We start from the raw sequence: 14,148 nt of genomic DNA, 5'->3' as shown, positions 1-14,148 counted from the left end.
CACTTAAAACCAATACTTGTATCACCAGTTTGCTGGATTGGTGTCTCGGAATAGTGTTACATTCTGCTCAGCCGGTGAGTTGGGGTTGGAATGTATGCCTTGCTGCTAACCAGGTTATTATTAAACAGTAAAAAGAATATGCAAAATACAGCCACTTCATAGAAATTAGGTGCAGGAGTAGGCCATTTGGCCCTTCGAGCCTGCACCGCTATTCAATATGATCATGGCTGATCATCCAACTCGGTATCCTGTACCTGCCTTCTCTCCATATCCCCTGATCCCTTTAGCCACAAGGGCCACATCTTACTCCCTCTTAAATATAGCCAATGAACTGGCCTCAACTACCTTCTGTGGCAGAGAATTCCAGAGATTCACCACTCTCTGTGTGAAAAATGTTTTTCTCATCTCTGTCCTAAAAGATTTCCCCTTTATCCTTAAACTGTGACCTCTTGTTCTGGACTTCCCCAACATCGGGAACAATCTTCCTGCATCTAGCCTGTCCCAACACCTTAAGAATTTTGTACGTTTCTATAAGATCCCCCCTCAATCTTCTAAATTGTAGCGAGTACTAAATTCTAGCGAGTGTTCACTGTAATGTGCATGAAATCAAAGTGTTGCTTGCAACAATATGATCGTAAACTAAATGTTGAAATTGTCTGATCATCACTGGCTGCCTTTAAGGCATTATTATCATGTGTAACTATCGACTAGTCTATAACCGACTATTACCAAGAGAACGTGAGGGAGTCAGTTACCACCACCAGCTCAGGCTGACTAGTAATCGATGCAGTCTTCACCTTGCAACCTGGAGCCAATTTTAAAGATATCTGAAATGTCTTGCCCATTTATTTGCGTGCTTCCACAGTAGTATTAGATCAAATACAAATTTAGATAGCAATTCAAAGGATGAGTATATGTTTCATTGATTTCTCATCCATCTTGGTTTGTGGCAATAGTCACAAGTCTGGAAGAGCCCAGTCTCTTGAACTCTTTGGTGACGAGCATTTCCTCCATCAAGCCAGGTAATTAATGGTTTAAGCCCTCTACAAATCATTATTGTATACCATTCTGTAAAATTGTATCCCATTTTTGGCTACTGCTTAGTGGGTGCATAGTATGTGATGCTATCTACATTGAGCCACATCTACTGTGAAGAATGTGCAACAGAAACCAAGGAAAATTGACATTTGTAATCATGTATATAGTCTTTACGCTGATTGGAGAGACGCAACTAAAAAGTTTTTCGTTGTACTTCGGCACATGTGACAATAAACAAACTAAAAATGGGAGCTTGTTGATGAGGCAACTTTTCATAAAAATAGGTCCAGGTAGATCTGTGGATTGGGCGTGTTTTGATTATGACTTAACTTGTAAATCGTGAATTACTGCTCACTGAGGCTTTTCCCTGGTGGCTTAAAGCCATCCACCCAGTAACTGATGCTGTCCTGGCCTGGATGTCTACCCTTGACCTAGAACTTTAGGCTGTGCACGCCATACGCAAGAAAAAGAAGACTTGCAAATAAAAGTTCATTTTCTCATAGTCCTGGCAATGGTTTAAGTGTGTCACTAAATCGGGGCCAGGTTCTGATACTATTGCTGAAATTAGACTAGGATGGTCAGCAGGAACCTTTGCAGCACTGATCGCACAAGTGGGGACTGGGACCCTATTCAACAGAAACACAAAACCAATCCAAATTTCATCAAATTTGCCAACAAACATTGTGATTTGATGGTCCACCTTCAATCTCATACGACCAAATGTCATCTCTTGCATTTCCCACTGGACAATGATGCCATCATTGATAATCAGGCTATTCATTGATAATCAGACAATGATGCCATCATTGATAATCAGGATACTCATATACCTCATTTCCTCAGGATATCTATCCTCAAAGTTTACTGTCTTGCCTTGTCAATTTCTCTACCTCATACAACCTGCTTCCACCCCCTGTCATTCCACGAGGAGGACAGTACACTTTCAGGGATCTTTCGTGCAAGTCCATAGCTGCCTGAAAGTGGTAACATAGTGCCTAGGGTAGTAAGGCATACAAAAACTTGCTTTCATCAGTCAGACTCAGGACATTGAATATAAAATTGCAGTCACATTTTAGTTTTATGAAACTGCTTTGGCCACATTTGGAATATTGTGTGTACTACAGCAAGGTTAGGAGGCTTTTGAGGTGCAGAAGGATTTTGCCTGATCGGAGTGTATAATAAGGAGAAGTTGGGAAACCTTGGATTGTTTTCACTTAAGAGTTGATCGCTGAAGGGAGAATGATAAAAGTTTTATGAAACTGAGAAACAGATAGGTATTTTTCCTGGTCAATCTATCCTATGTCAAATACAAATATGTTTTTTTCTACATTTTTCCATCAGACCAAATATTAATTTGAGAAATATTAAGTTAGTGACATACCATATTTACAGTTATGGAGTCAGAAAGCACAGGAACGGGCTCTTCAGCCAATGGTCAAGTAACCATCTGTGCTAATCCTATTTACCAACACTTAGTTTGTAATTTTCTTTATCCTTGAAGTGCTCATCAAACAGTCAATCTTGTTTACAGCTCAGAAACTAGCCAACAAGTCTTTTTCCACACTTCTAACAATATTAACATGTTTCCTTCCCTTGTGTAACCTCCCTCTTAAATCAATCTAATTGTCTCAACTACTCTTTGTGTCTCAAGTTCAAGGATTAACCACTTTCTGAATATAGGCGAGTTCCCTCTTGGATTTATGAGACTACTTTTTAATATTGTATCTATGGCCTTAGATCTGAGCCTCCCAGCTGATACAAATCTCCTGTAACTACCCTTTAAAAACATTTCATAGTCAGAATAATCGTAATTAGGGGTGGCACGGTGGTGGAGCGGTAGAGTTGCTGCCTTACAGCGCTTGCAACTCTATCGCTTACAAACCTGGGTTCAATCCCGACTGCGGGTGCTGTCTGTACACAGTTTGTATGTATTCCCCGTACTCCAAGATCTTCGCTCAAAATAACACGGTATGGTAACTGGAACAAACACAATTGCGATCAAACCAAGGTTGAAGACTGTTCACTAGAATTAATCTGCTTTTTAATCCCACTTCTCTTGAAACGACGCAGGAGATTGATTTGCTTTCTTTAATGGCCTCACAATGCTGCTACATGTGTCGATGTTACCCCCTGCTCCTCTTATCAGACTTTTCTATGTGGCAGGCAACAGCCTTGGTGACATTTAAGTTAATTTGTGGCTTAAACCTTAATTCCATACGTTTATTAATATGTGATTTTTTAAATTGCCTTTTACTATAGTTTAGAGATACTGCACGGACACAAGCCCTTCAGCCCGAGTCCACGCCGACCAGCGATCCCCGCACATTAACACTATCCTACACACACTAGGGACAATTTTTACATCCACCAAGCCTATAAGCGAGTTCGGTATTCCGACTGCGCATGCCCAGGTCAAAGGCCACCATGCATAAACCACCCTGGAGAGCAGTGGACCTTCATTTCTTCTGTTTTTTCCAGCTTTGATTCTTCTAGGTATGAAAATATTGATTTCAAACTATGAAATAGTTGTATTCATTGTTCCTTTGTTAAAAGCTAAGATTATTTTGTCTTTTTTTTTGCTTTATTATGCTTTGGTGAGTGAGTGAGATCGGTGTTGGGGCCGGGTCCATTGAGTTGCTGCTGGGCCATCCCCTCCCGGGTGTCTCGTCCCTGTTTGGAGACGAGACACCTGACTTAACAAAGGAACAATAAATACAGCTATTTCATAGTTTGAAAGTATTATTTTCTTACCTAGAAGAATCAAATCTGACAATATGCACTTTAACCACAAATGATTTTTCTATTACAAATCTCAACTTGTGGAGTACAGAGGCAAATAAATAAATGATGGGTCTTTGTCCCAAACAAAATGGAGGGCACTGTATATAACAATGTCAACATAACAAATCATCTTTATACGGTGGCTCCAGTGTGTCTGACAGGTGCACAGTAGAGAGCATGCTGACCGGTTGCATCGTGGCTTGGTTCGGCAATTTGAGCGCCCTGGAGAGGAAAAGACTACAAAAAGTAGTAAACACTGCCCAGTCCATCATCGGCTCTGACCTTCCTTCCATCGAGGGGATTTATCGCAGTCGCTGCCTCAAAAAGGCTGGCAGTATCATCAAAGACCCACACCATCCTGGCCACACACTCATCTCCCTGCTACCTTCAGGTAGAAGGTACAGGAGCCTGAAGACTAACAACCAGGTTCAGGAATAGCTACTTCCCCACAGCCATCAGGCTATTAAACCTGGCTCGGACAAAACTCTGATTATTAATAACCACTTTCTGTTATTTGCACTTTACCAGTTTATTTATTCATGTGTGTATATATTTATATCATGGTATATGGACACATTTATCTGTTTTGTAGTAAATGCCTACTATTTTTCATGTGTGCTTAAGCAAAGCAAGAATTTCATTGTCCTATACATGGACACATGACAATAAACTCACTTGAACAATTTTCAGACTGTTGATAAACTCAAACTTCTCTCCACCTTTGTTGTGCTAAAAGTTGGACATTAACTATACCTATATTGGTCAAACAGGATGGAGGAATGGTACAAACAATAGGTTGGGTTGAGTCCACCAAATTGTCATGGATGCAATTTTTAGATGAGAGAGCTAAGAAACTTGTATGGGGGTTATAGGCAGAATACCCTGAATGGTCACGGGGGTGAATATTGTTTAAAATTAACTTGTGTTAAAGGATAAGTAATATTTAGAGCTAAAGGGGCAGTTTGAAGAGAATTGAAACAGGACTGTTCACCTGTGTAATGAGAAGAATTACAGTTGAGGGGGAAAGCCACAAGGTATAGTAGACATAATTAGAGTATGCACATTTCCAGTATGCTATACTTTCAGTAATTTCGTACGACATCATCTCATGTTATTTGCAGTAATATTTTATTCCAGGTGTTTGTTCAGGTTTTAGTAAACTTTTAAAGGTGTTCTGAGTTTGTGCTAAACAGGTTTCCCCATCCAGGAAGCTTCATGCTGAACTCACAGAAAAGCGACAGATATTCCTAATTTATTTTTCACCACACGTTCAAACTTGTATCTGTTACAAAAATGCAAAGTAGAAGTAGGCCATGCAATTCCTTAAGGCTGATTCATCATTTCCTTTTGTGGCTGATCTGAATCTAACCTCAACTGCAGCTTCCGTCCACTCCTGATAACCATGCCTGTCAAGTTCACATCTATCTGAGCTGTAGCAACTACCTACGAGCCTTTGAAGATGAAAGCTATCACCAATGGTCCTTTGAAAGAAAAATCATTCACCTCATTGCTTACATTGGGTGATGAGAAAACATCATCTCTATCTCTAGCCTGTCCAGGCACTTCAGAATTTTAAAACTTTCAGTCAAGTCCTTCTTAAAACTTTGAACTCAAGTGGACACAAACCTAGCCTGTCCAACCCACTCATAAGAGAAATCTCCAATGATAGATACACCTGTGAACTGCTTCTAATGAATTAGCATTCCTTCTTAAACAAGGAGACCTCTACCATACCAGATATGTGGTCGCAGCAGTGTTTTCATGTCAGTTAAGCATGATCGTCCCAATTTTACATTCAATTGCCCCAACAATAAACATTAACTTTCTATGGAGTAAAAAGAACAAAGTTTCGATTCCTTCTCCAGTCTGAAGAAGAATTCCAATTCAAAACGTCTTCTGTCCTTTTCCCTCCACAGATGCTGCTTGACCCGCTAAATTCCCAGTGTTTTTTTCAGTCAAGATTCTGCTTTTTAACGGTGATAGGACAGTGACGGCAAGATGAAGGAAATTGTTATTGACTCAATAACAATTTCTCAATTACATGCCCCAATCAGCATCAATGGTGCTGAAGTGGAAATGGTTGAAAACTTCAGGATGGTGTATATATTTCCAATGTTCTGTCATGGACCAACCACACTGAAGCGACTGCCAAGATGGCGCACCAACATCTCCACTTTCTCAGAAGACAGAGGAAATTCACTAAGATTCTAATGACTCTTACAAACTTCTACAGGTTGGGAGCTGCTCTGCCCAAGACCACAAGAAATTGCAACGCGTTGCGGATGTAGCCCAGTACATCTCACAAATCAGATTCCCCACCATTGACTCCATCTACACTTTGTACACCCTCGGAAAAGTAACCAACACTATCAAACACTAGTGCCACCCAGGATGTTCCTTCTCCTCCTTGCTCCTGTTGGGCAGAAGATAGAAAAGATTGAAAGGGCCAAACTCAGGAGCAGATTCTTTCCCTTTGTTATCAGGCTTTTTGTAAGCTTGGGTGTAAATACCTCACTGCGGCCATGGTCTTTGTCTCTGGAACTGATGTGCAACAATGCTGAGAACCTCTGTACATACGACAGTAATAAACCTAACTGCAAAGCCTCTGCAGGATTTTGTGTCTCCGACAATAACATTCTGTTCAACCTCTAATTTACTTGCAATTTTAAAATTCCACATGGGCCAATTAATGATGGCGCACTTACAATTGACTGGCCCACATAGTACACCACTTGCTATCTATTGGCCGACTGCAAAACGGTCTTACCTGTAGCGAGCATATCCTGACAATCTAGACTCAAGATGTTATCCATCAATGGCCTTTAGAGGAGGCACATTTCCTTTGGAGTACAACGGTTTCTATTTATAGTGTATTATTTTACCTGTATCACTGTCATCTGTAAGATTTCGACTCAAAAGCACTGATATATTTCTGTCAAAGTGTTAGAATGAATATGACCACCAGATGGCAGCATTGTCGAAATCAATTTTCACCATACTGCTACCAAATTATGTTTAGCTTTTGGGGTGTGTTAAAATGCAGATTGAGTATGACAGTCATGGTTCAATTTATACAACTTCACAGTGAAAAAAATAAAGTATTCCAATAGTGCTAAATGATTAGGACCGATTAGGAAAAGGGGAGATGCAACGAGACCTGGATGTCATGGTACACCAGTCATTGAAAGTAGGCATGCAGGTGCAGCAGGCAGTAAAGAAAGCGAATGGTATGTTAGCATTCGTAGCAAAAGGATTTGAGTATAGGAGCAGGGAGGTTCTACTGCAGTTGTACAGGGTCTTGGTGAGACCACACCTGTAGTATTGCATACAGTTTTGGTCTCCAAATCTGAGGAAAGACATTCTTGCCATAGAGGGAGTACAGAGGAGGTTCACCAGACTGATTCCTGGGATGTCAGGACTTTCATATGAATAAAGACTGGATAGACACGGCTTGTACTCGCTAGAATTTAGAAGATTGAGGGGGGATCTTATAGAAACTTACAACATTCTTAAGGGGTTGGACAGGCTAGATGCAGGAAGATTGTTCCCGATGTTGGGGAAGTCCAGAACAAGGGGTCACAGTTTAAGGATAAAGGGGAAATCCTTTAGGACCGAGATGAGAAAAACATTTTTCACACAGAGAGTGGTGAATCCCTGGAACTCTCTGCCACAGAAGGTAGTTGAGGCCAGTTCATTGGCTATATTTAAGAGGGAGTTAGATGTGGCCCTTGTGGTTAAAGAGATCAGGGGGTATGGAGAGAAGGCAGGTATGGGATACTGAGTTGGATGATCAGCCATGATCATATTGAATGGCGGTGCAGGCTCGAAGGGCCGTATGGCCTACTCCTGCACCTATTTTCTATGTTTCTATTATATTTTGAAATAATTTCTGAAATAAAACCCCAAAGAATTGAAATAAATATTGTTTATTGAAAAGTTTATCACAAGTTTAGCACTGATACCTAGAAACATCACCGGTGAAGAATCCACACCAAAATAATTTTGCTTCTGCCAATGCCCAGTTACTGTTGAATAATACTACAGGCAAAAACATGAAGCCCAATTTTATTTTTTGTACAAACATTTTTTTCTTTAGAAAGATATGAAATAACATGCAGTGATGCTTTTTTTAAATTGACTTTACATTAAAGGTAAATTTCCCAATTGATATGCACGTTAAAGATGACAGCACAAATGGGAAAACCAGCCCATCACTGCCCACCACCATATGTTGACATCAGTGAATAATTTTACATTGTAATAATATCATGATTGCGTTCCTCGTTCAATACTGGAATTTATTTCTCACCAATATATAATTGTCATGGAGTAAAATTATAATTCGTAGTATAGCTTGCGATTACAAATCCTGACCACCCATTGCTTCCAAGTGACTGCAGTACATCCCAGTTCACAAGTAACAGAACATTTTAATGAATTACTTCAGCAACTAAATTTGCTTGACTGCTATGTTCACGTGCTTTGTGTTCCTTTGGTACAAATAAATGATTGACAAAGTTCAGCACTGCTCCACATATTCATCGTTCAGTCTCAGCAACAGTATTTCACAATGGGTCTTTCAGAACATGAACAAAACTCCTGGGAAATATCCCCTCGTTTCCCTTTAGTTCCCCTTTCAGCCAGTCAGCATCTATGGATTTGACGAGGACAATTGTATCACCGACCTTGGGGAGAAAAAAAAATTATTTAGATATCTGTTAATATTTACACACACACACTAGAATGGTACTTACAAATTAATGATGTGGAGTGTTTTTTATGTGACAAAAGGGGCTGGCATGCACTTTGATAAACATACATGTCACATGGCCAGACGTTTAACGTTTTAGAGGTTCCAGCATGCCTTACCAGCGCATGCTGTCACAGAAAATGCACTGGTTACACAAAGCCACATCACATTGTTGGTTAATCCTAAAGAATGAGTACTTTGGGGCGATATATTAAATGACAATTTTGTTTCCTTGTTCAGAAAGAAAGCAGTCTACGAGGTGTTTCTGCAAAGTCTATAAAACAGCAGAGAGCATCAATAACGTTAATCAAAATAGAAAAGAGTGTCAAGTAAAATAGGGAACAGATTGCAATTTAAAAAAGGAAATCGGTAGGGTAAAGAGGGGACAGGAGATAGCTCTGGCAGATAATATTAAGGATAATCCCAAGAGATTTTCTAACTACATAAAGGGGAAAAGGGTGACCAAGAGGGAGAGAATCAGATCCTGAATGGTCAACTCTGTGTAGAGCCACAGGAGATGGGCAAGGTCCTCAACTTGTATTTCTCCTCAGTTTTAACTGTGGTGAAAGACACGAGGACTGGGGAATTTGGGGCAGTCAAGTGGGAGCAGTCAATATTAGTCGAGGAAGGTCCTGACGTGTATGAAGATAGACAAATCTCCCGGGCCTGATCAGATGAATCTGAGAACACTGTGGGAAGCTTGAGAGATTCCAGATGACCTGGCTGAGATTTACGAGTTGTCATTAAATGCAGGTGAGGTGCCAGAAGACTGGAGGGTGGAAAATGTTGTGCCTCTATTCAAGAAAGGCTGCAGGGAAAACCCAGTGAACCACAGGCCAGTGAACCTAACATCTGTGGTCAGAGTTACTAGAGAGTATTCTAAGGGATAAGATATACATGCGTTTAGATGTATGTATGGGGTAATTATGGAGAGTTATGGTTTTGCACGTGGGAGGTCGTGTCTCACAAATCTGATTGAGTTTTTGAAGATGTGACCAAAAATGTTGATGAGGGCAGAGCTTTAGAGGCTTTAGAGGCTGTATATATGGATTTCAGCAAGGCATTTGACAAGGTTCAGCATGGTAGGCCGCTCTGGGAGGTTAGATTGCACGGGCTCCAAGGCTAGAAAGCTAAGTGGATAGAAAATTGGCTTAATGGAAGGAATGGTGGAAGGAAGTTTTTCAGACTGGTGGCCTTTGACTAGTGATATGCCTCAGGATTCTGTGCTGGGCTCATTGCTGTTTGCCATCTATGTGAATGCTTTGTATAACATCGAAACATAGAAAATAGGTGCAGGAGTAGGCCATTCGGCCCTTCGAGCCTGCACCGCCATTCAATATGATTATGGCTGATCATCCAACTCAGTATCCTGTACCTGCCATCTCTCCATACCCCCTGATCCCTTTAGCCACAAGGGCCACATCTAACTCCCTCTTAAATATAGCCAATGAACTGGCCTCAACTACCTTCTGTGGCAGAGAATTCCACAGATTCGCCACTCTCTATGTGAAAAATGTTTTCCTCATCTCCCAAAAGATTTCCCCTTTATCCTTAAACTGTGACCCCTTGTTCTGGACTTCCCCAACATCAGGAACAATCTTCCTGCATTCTGCCTGTCCAACCCCTAAAGAATTTTGTACGTTTCTATAAGATCCCCCCTCAATCTTCTACATTCTAGCGAGTATAAGAACGTAAATGGCATGATTAACACATTTGCAGATAAGACTAAAGTAAATAGTATTGTAGATAGTGAAGATGGTTGTCTACGTTTACAGCAGGATCTTGATCGGTTGGCCAGGTGGGCAGGAATGATTGATGGAATTTAATGCAGAGAAATGTGAGGTATTGCATTTTGGGAGGTCTAACATGGGTGGGAACTCCAGATGGAATAGCAGGGCTCTGGGGAGTGCTGTGGAGCAGAGGGATCTAGGAGTGCAGGTTTATGGTTCCTTGAAAGTGGCATCACCGATGGATAGGGCGGTCAAGAAGGCTTTCGGCACGTTGACCTTCATCAGTCAGTAGTTTTGGTCACCATGTTATAAGAAATATGTTGTCATGTTTGAAAGGTTCAGGGAAGATTTACCGGGATATTGCTAGTACTCAAGGGACTGATCTATAAGGAGAGATTGAGATAGAGCTTCATTCCATGGAGTGCAGGTGGATGAGGGTGATCTTAGAGAGGTGTACAAAATCATGAGAGGAATACATTGGGTAAACGCACAGAATCGTTTGCTCAGAGTAGGGGAATCGAAAACTAGAGGACAGGTTTAGAAACATAGAAACATAGAAAATAGGGGCAGGAGTAGGCATTTGAGCCTGCACCACCATTCAATATGATCATGGCTGATCATTTTTCCAACTCAGTTTAAGTTTATCAGTTTAAGGTGAAGGAGGAAAGATTTAATGGGAACCTGAGGGTTAACTTTTTTTTTTATGCAAAAGGTGGCAGATGTATAAAACAAGCTGCCGGAGGAGGCATGTTGAGGCAGGTACTATCGCAGTGTTTAAGAAACATTTAGACATGTACATGGATAGGATAGGTTTAGAGGGATATGGACCATATGACATGCAGGTGGAACTAGTGTAGATGGGGTCAGCAAGGGCAAGTTGGGCAGAAGGGCCTGTTTCCACACTGTATGACTATGACTCTTATTTAGAAATTAAGAATAAAGGTTGAGAATAATTTACGAAACAATATGATCGATGTAAAAACATTGGTATTATTCAACACATAACGAGATTCTATGATCAAAGCCATAATATTGCAACAGTATGTCCCAATAGGCTTTTCCCTTTCTTGATGTTTAACGCACTCAATGAAAACGATATTTTTTCAGCAAGAAACATACGACCAATCTAAATTGTGTAGAGTGCAATTTCATTGGCATTCAAGGGCAAGCCTGCTGCAGCCATCCTCCATGTACCCAGCAGCAAATCCAGTAGCAAAGAGGTGTCAGGTGGAAAGTAAAATCAACTAATTCTTACTCTTTATTCAATAAAATCTTTATAGGTTTCATATTTGCTTTGCAATAATCTACGTTGTGTTTTCTTACTAGTCTAAAACATTTTGCCATGTTTGTTGAATTTACCTTATTTATAAAATCTCTTCTATATTAGATTTCTTCTTTTATCACACAGATTACATTTGAACGTTTCTACAGTTACTCCACACTTAGTTCCTCTTCCACTTGGAAGCGTTCAGGTTCCATTTCTTTGTTCCCATCCTATGCTTGTTACAAAGCTACATTGATTAAAATTGTAATTGTGGAACTGAGATGGTGAAATAAAGCTGTAACTCTGAAGTGACGCTTCAGTTCTCTGCCTACACACACCTTGTCCATAATGTATAACAAATGTGTCTGTATCCTTCCACCTTGGAACTTGCTGGGACATAGTTTTGCCATGAATACAAAGATCGCCATTTGTTAGAGTGGTCTTGTGACAAGTGGTCATATTGCTTAGAGGAAAAAAAAGCACAACTTGGCTGGGCTAGTGAGACACGAGTTGTATGGTTTTCAACTGAGTGCATTTGGAACAGAATACAAAGGTCAGAATTTGGTGAAGCATCAGAATTAGGTGAATGAGCGACTGTGTAGCTGTTTTTTTAAAGTCAAAGAGTTGAATTAACAGGCAAACTCTGCAGTGGCAATCCAATGCAAAAGTTTTTAAACAAACATCGATACCAAAACAAGATGATTAACTATTTGTTTAAGAAGGAGCTGCAGATGCTGGAAAATCGAAGGTACACAAAAATGCTGGAGAAACTCAGCGGGTGCAACAGCATCTATGGAGCGAAGGAAATAGGCAACGTTTCGGGCCGAAACCCTTCTTCAGACTAGATTGAATCAAATAGAAATGACAAAAAGCTGGTTGAAAGACTGACTATGAGTGAAAAGCCAGAAGGTGTGCTCAAGTAGCCCAGTCCTTGCCTGGTCCAACACATTCTTGCAACATGTGTAGATGAAAGCAAGGACTGGGAAAGTTTAAGCAAGTTGACATTGCACAAGGGGACATTCAAGTTAGGAAACAAGAAATAATGCATTCTCGCTCCAGACATTAGAGCGAGGAGAACAGACCCTATTTAATCATTAGCCCATAAATCTATCAATGAAAAATTGGGTGTCTGCCGCTGTGAGGCAGCAACTCTACCACTACGACATTGTTGCCACCTTTAGGGATGTCTTTTGAAGAAAGGTTCATTTTGAGGGGATTTGATCGAGTAAACGTTGAAAATATATTTTCTCTTGAGGAAGAATCTAGATCAAGGAAGCTTGACTTCAGAATTAGGGATTGCCCATTTGAGACAGATGAAGAGGAGCTTGATTCAGAGCGTTATGTGTCTTTGAAATTATTTTGCCTAAGGAGCTGTGGAGGAAATGTCATCAGGTGGATTCACAACAGAGATAGATGTTGGGGCGACAGGGCTATAGAGGGTAATGGGAAAGTTGTGACAAGATCTTGTTGAATGCCGGAACAGGGTCCATGGACCTAATGGCCCACTCCTGGTCGATACTTTATATTCTTATACCTTTTGTTGATTTTGATAAACAATCCTCGTGACATTTGGATGTGTTCGAGTCTTAGCCCAATGGAACGTGCAAACTAGCACGTCTATGCAAGATACAGTAAAATGCTGCACATCTCCAATCAGCAATGTGCTAAAAATTAAGTTGTGTGTTTCAAAGTTGGCGAGATACCCATAATATAGCATTAGTATGAAGTCATTGCAAGAGACAAGTCCAGTCACCTCAAACTAAAATCTTTCTCCATCAGAGTTAAGGGCCTGTCCCACCAGCATGCGACTGCATGCGGCAAGCGCGACCTAACGTGGTCGCTTGAGCCGTACGGCCTCGCGGGGCCGGTCCCACTTCGATCGCCGGAGCCGTATGGAGTTGTGCGGGGCTGGTCCCGACATCGCGCGGGGCTCCGTAAAACTGACACTGTCCAAAAATTCCGCGCGGCAATGGCCTGCCGACCCGCAGCCGCATTGAGGCCGTACGCACCGCCTCGACGGGTGTACGCAGCGCCTCGATGGGTGTACGCAGCGCCTCGACGGGTGTACGCAGCGTCTTGACGCCGTACGCCTTCGCTCGAACTTCACGTCAACTCGTACGGGATCACTTGACCTCCGCGCGGCCCCCGCTTCCGGTTTGGTCGCGCTTGCCGCATGCAGTCGCATGCTGGGTGGACAGGCCCTTAAGACTTTGCATCCAGATTGGGCCTCATGTTCATTTATAGATAAATTTGTACAGTTTACAGTTGTAACTCTTGAATGCTCTTCAATTGACTGATTTACCCACCTGACCCATCTTCACCCCCCTTCCCTCCCTCTCTCCCATGCAAATCTACATTTTTATTTCAGATTGGTCCAAAGGAAAACGAGTCAAAACCAAAACTGGAGGACTTGTAGACCCCTTCACCTTTTGTTATTTGACTGCTGGGGTAAGAGACAAACTGAGGACTATCTTCTGAAATAGATTTTCTTACAGTTGTTAACAACTAAGATTAAAACAAACATTCTGGTTCTGAATGCTTATTATTTTGAAAGATATGGGTGATTGTTTTAATAAAGTCAATCT

At 41.2% G+C, this 14,148-nt stretch overlaps 1 protein-coding gene across 2 annotated transcripts in view; it reads right to left on the bottom strand.

Annotated features, from left to right (window-relative positions):
- Positions 1 to 7,729: 7,729 nt before the first annotated feature.
- sh3d19 (SH3 domain containing 19) overlaps positions 7,730 to 14,148 on the bottom strand; it is a 144,934-nt gene continuing 138,515 nt past the window's right edge. The window contains exon 19 of one of the 2 annotated variants that reach the window (XM_033017641.1): positions 7,730 to 8,504. In XM_033017641.1, coding sequence (XP_032873532.1) covers positions 8,385 to 8,504 — 120 coding nt within the window. In that variant the 3' untranslated portion in view covers positions 7,730 to 8,384. The remainder of the gene's footprint in view (positions 8,505 to 14,148) is intronic. The other variant, XM_033017651.1, reaches the window with a different exon arrangement.

Source organism: Amblyraja radiata, chromosome 1 (assembly GCF_010909765.2).
Source record: "Amblyraja radiata isolate CabotCenter1 chromosome 1, sAmbRad1.1.pri, whole genome shotgun sequence".
Taxonomy (NCBI): Eukaryota; Metazoa; Chordata; class Chondrichthyes; order Rajiformes; family Rajidae; genus Amblyraja; species Amblyraja radiata.
Note: the sequence above shows the minus strand (reverse complement) of the source record. Positions and strands in the feature narration are given on the sequence as shown.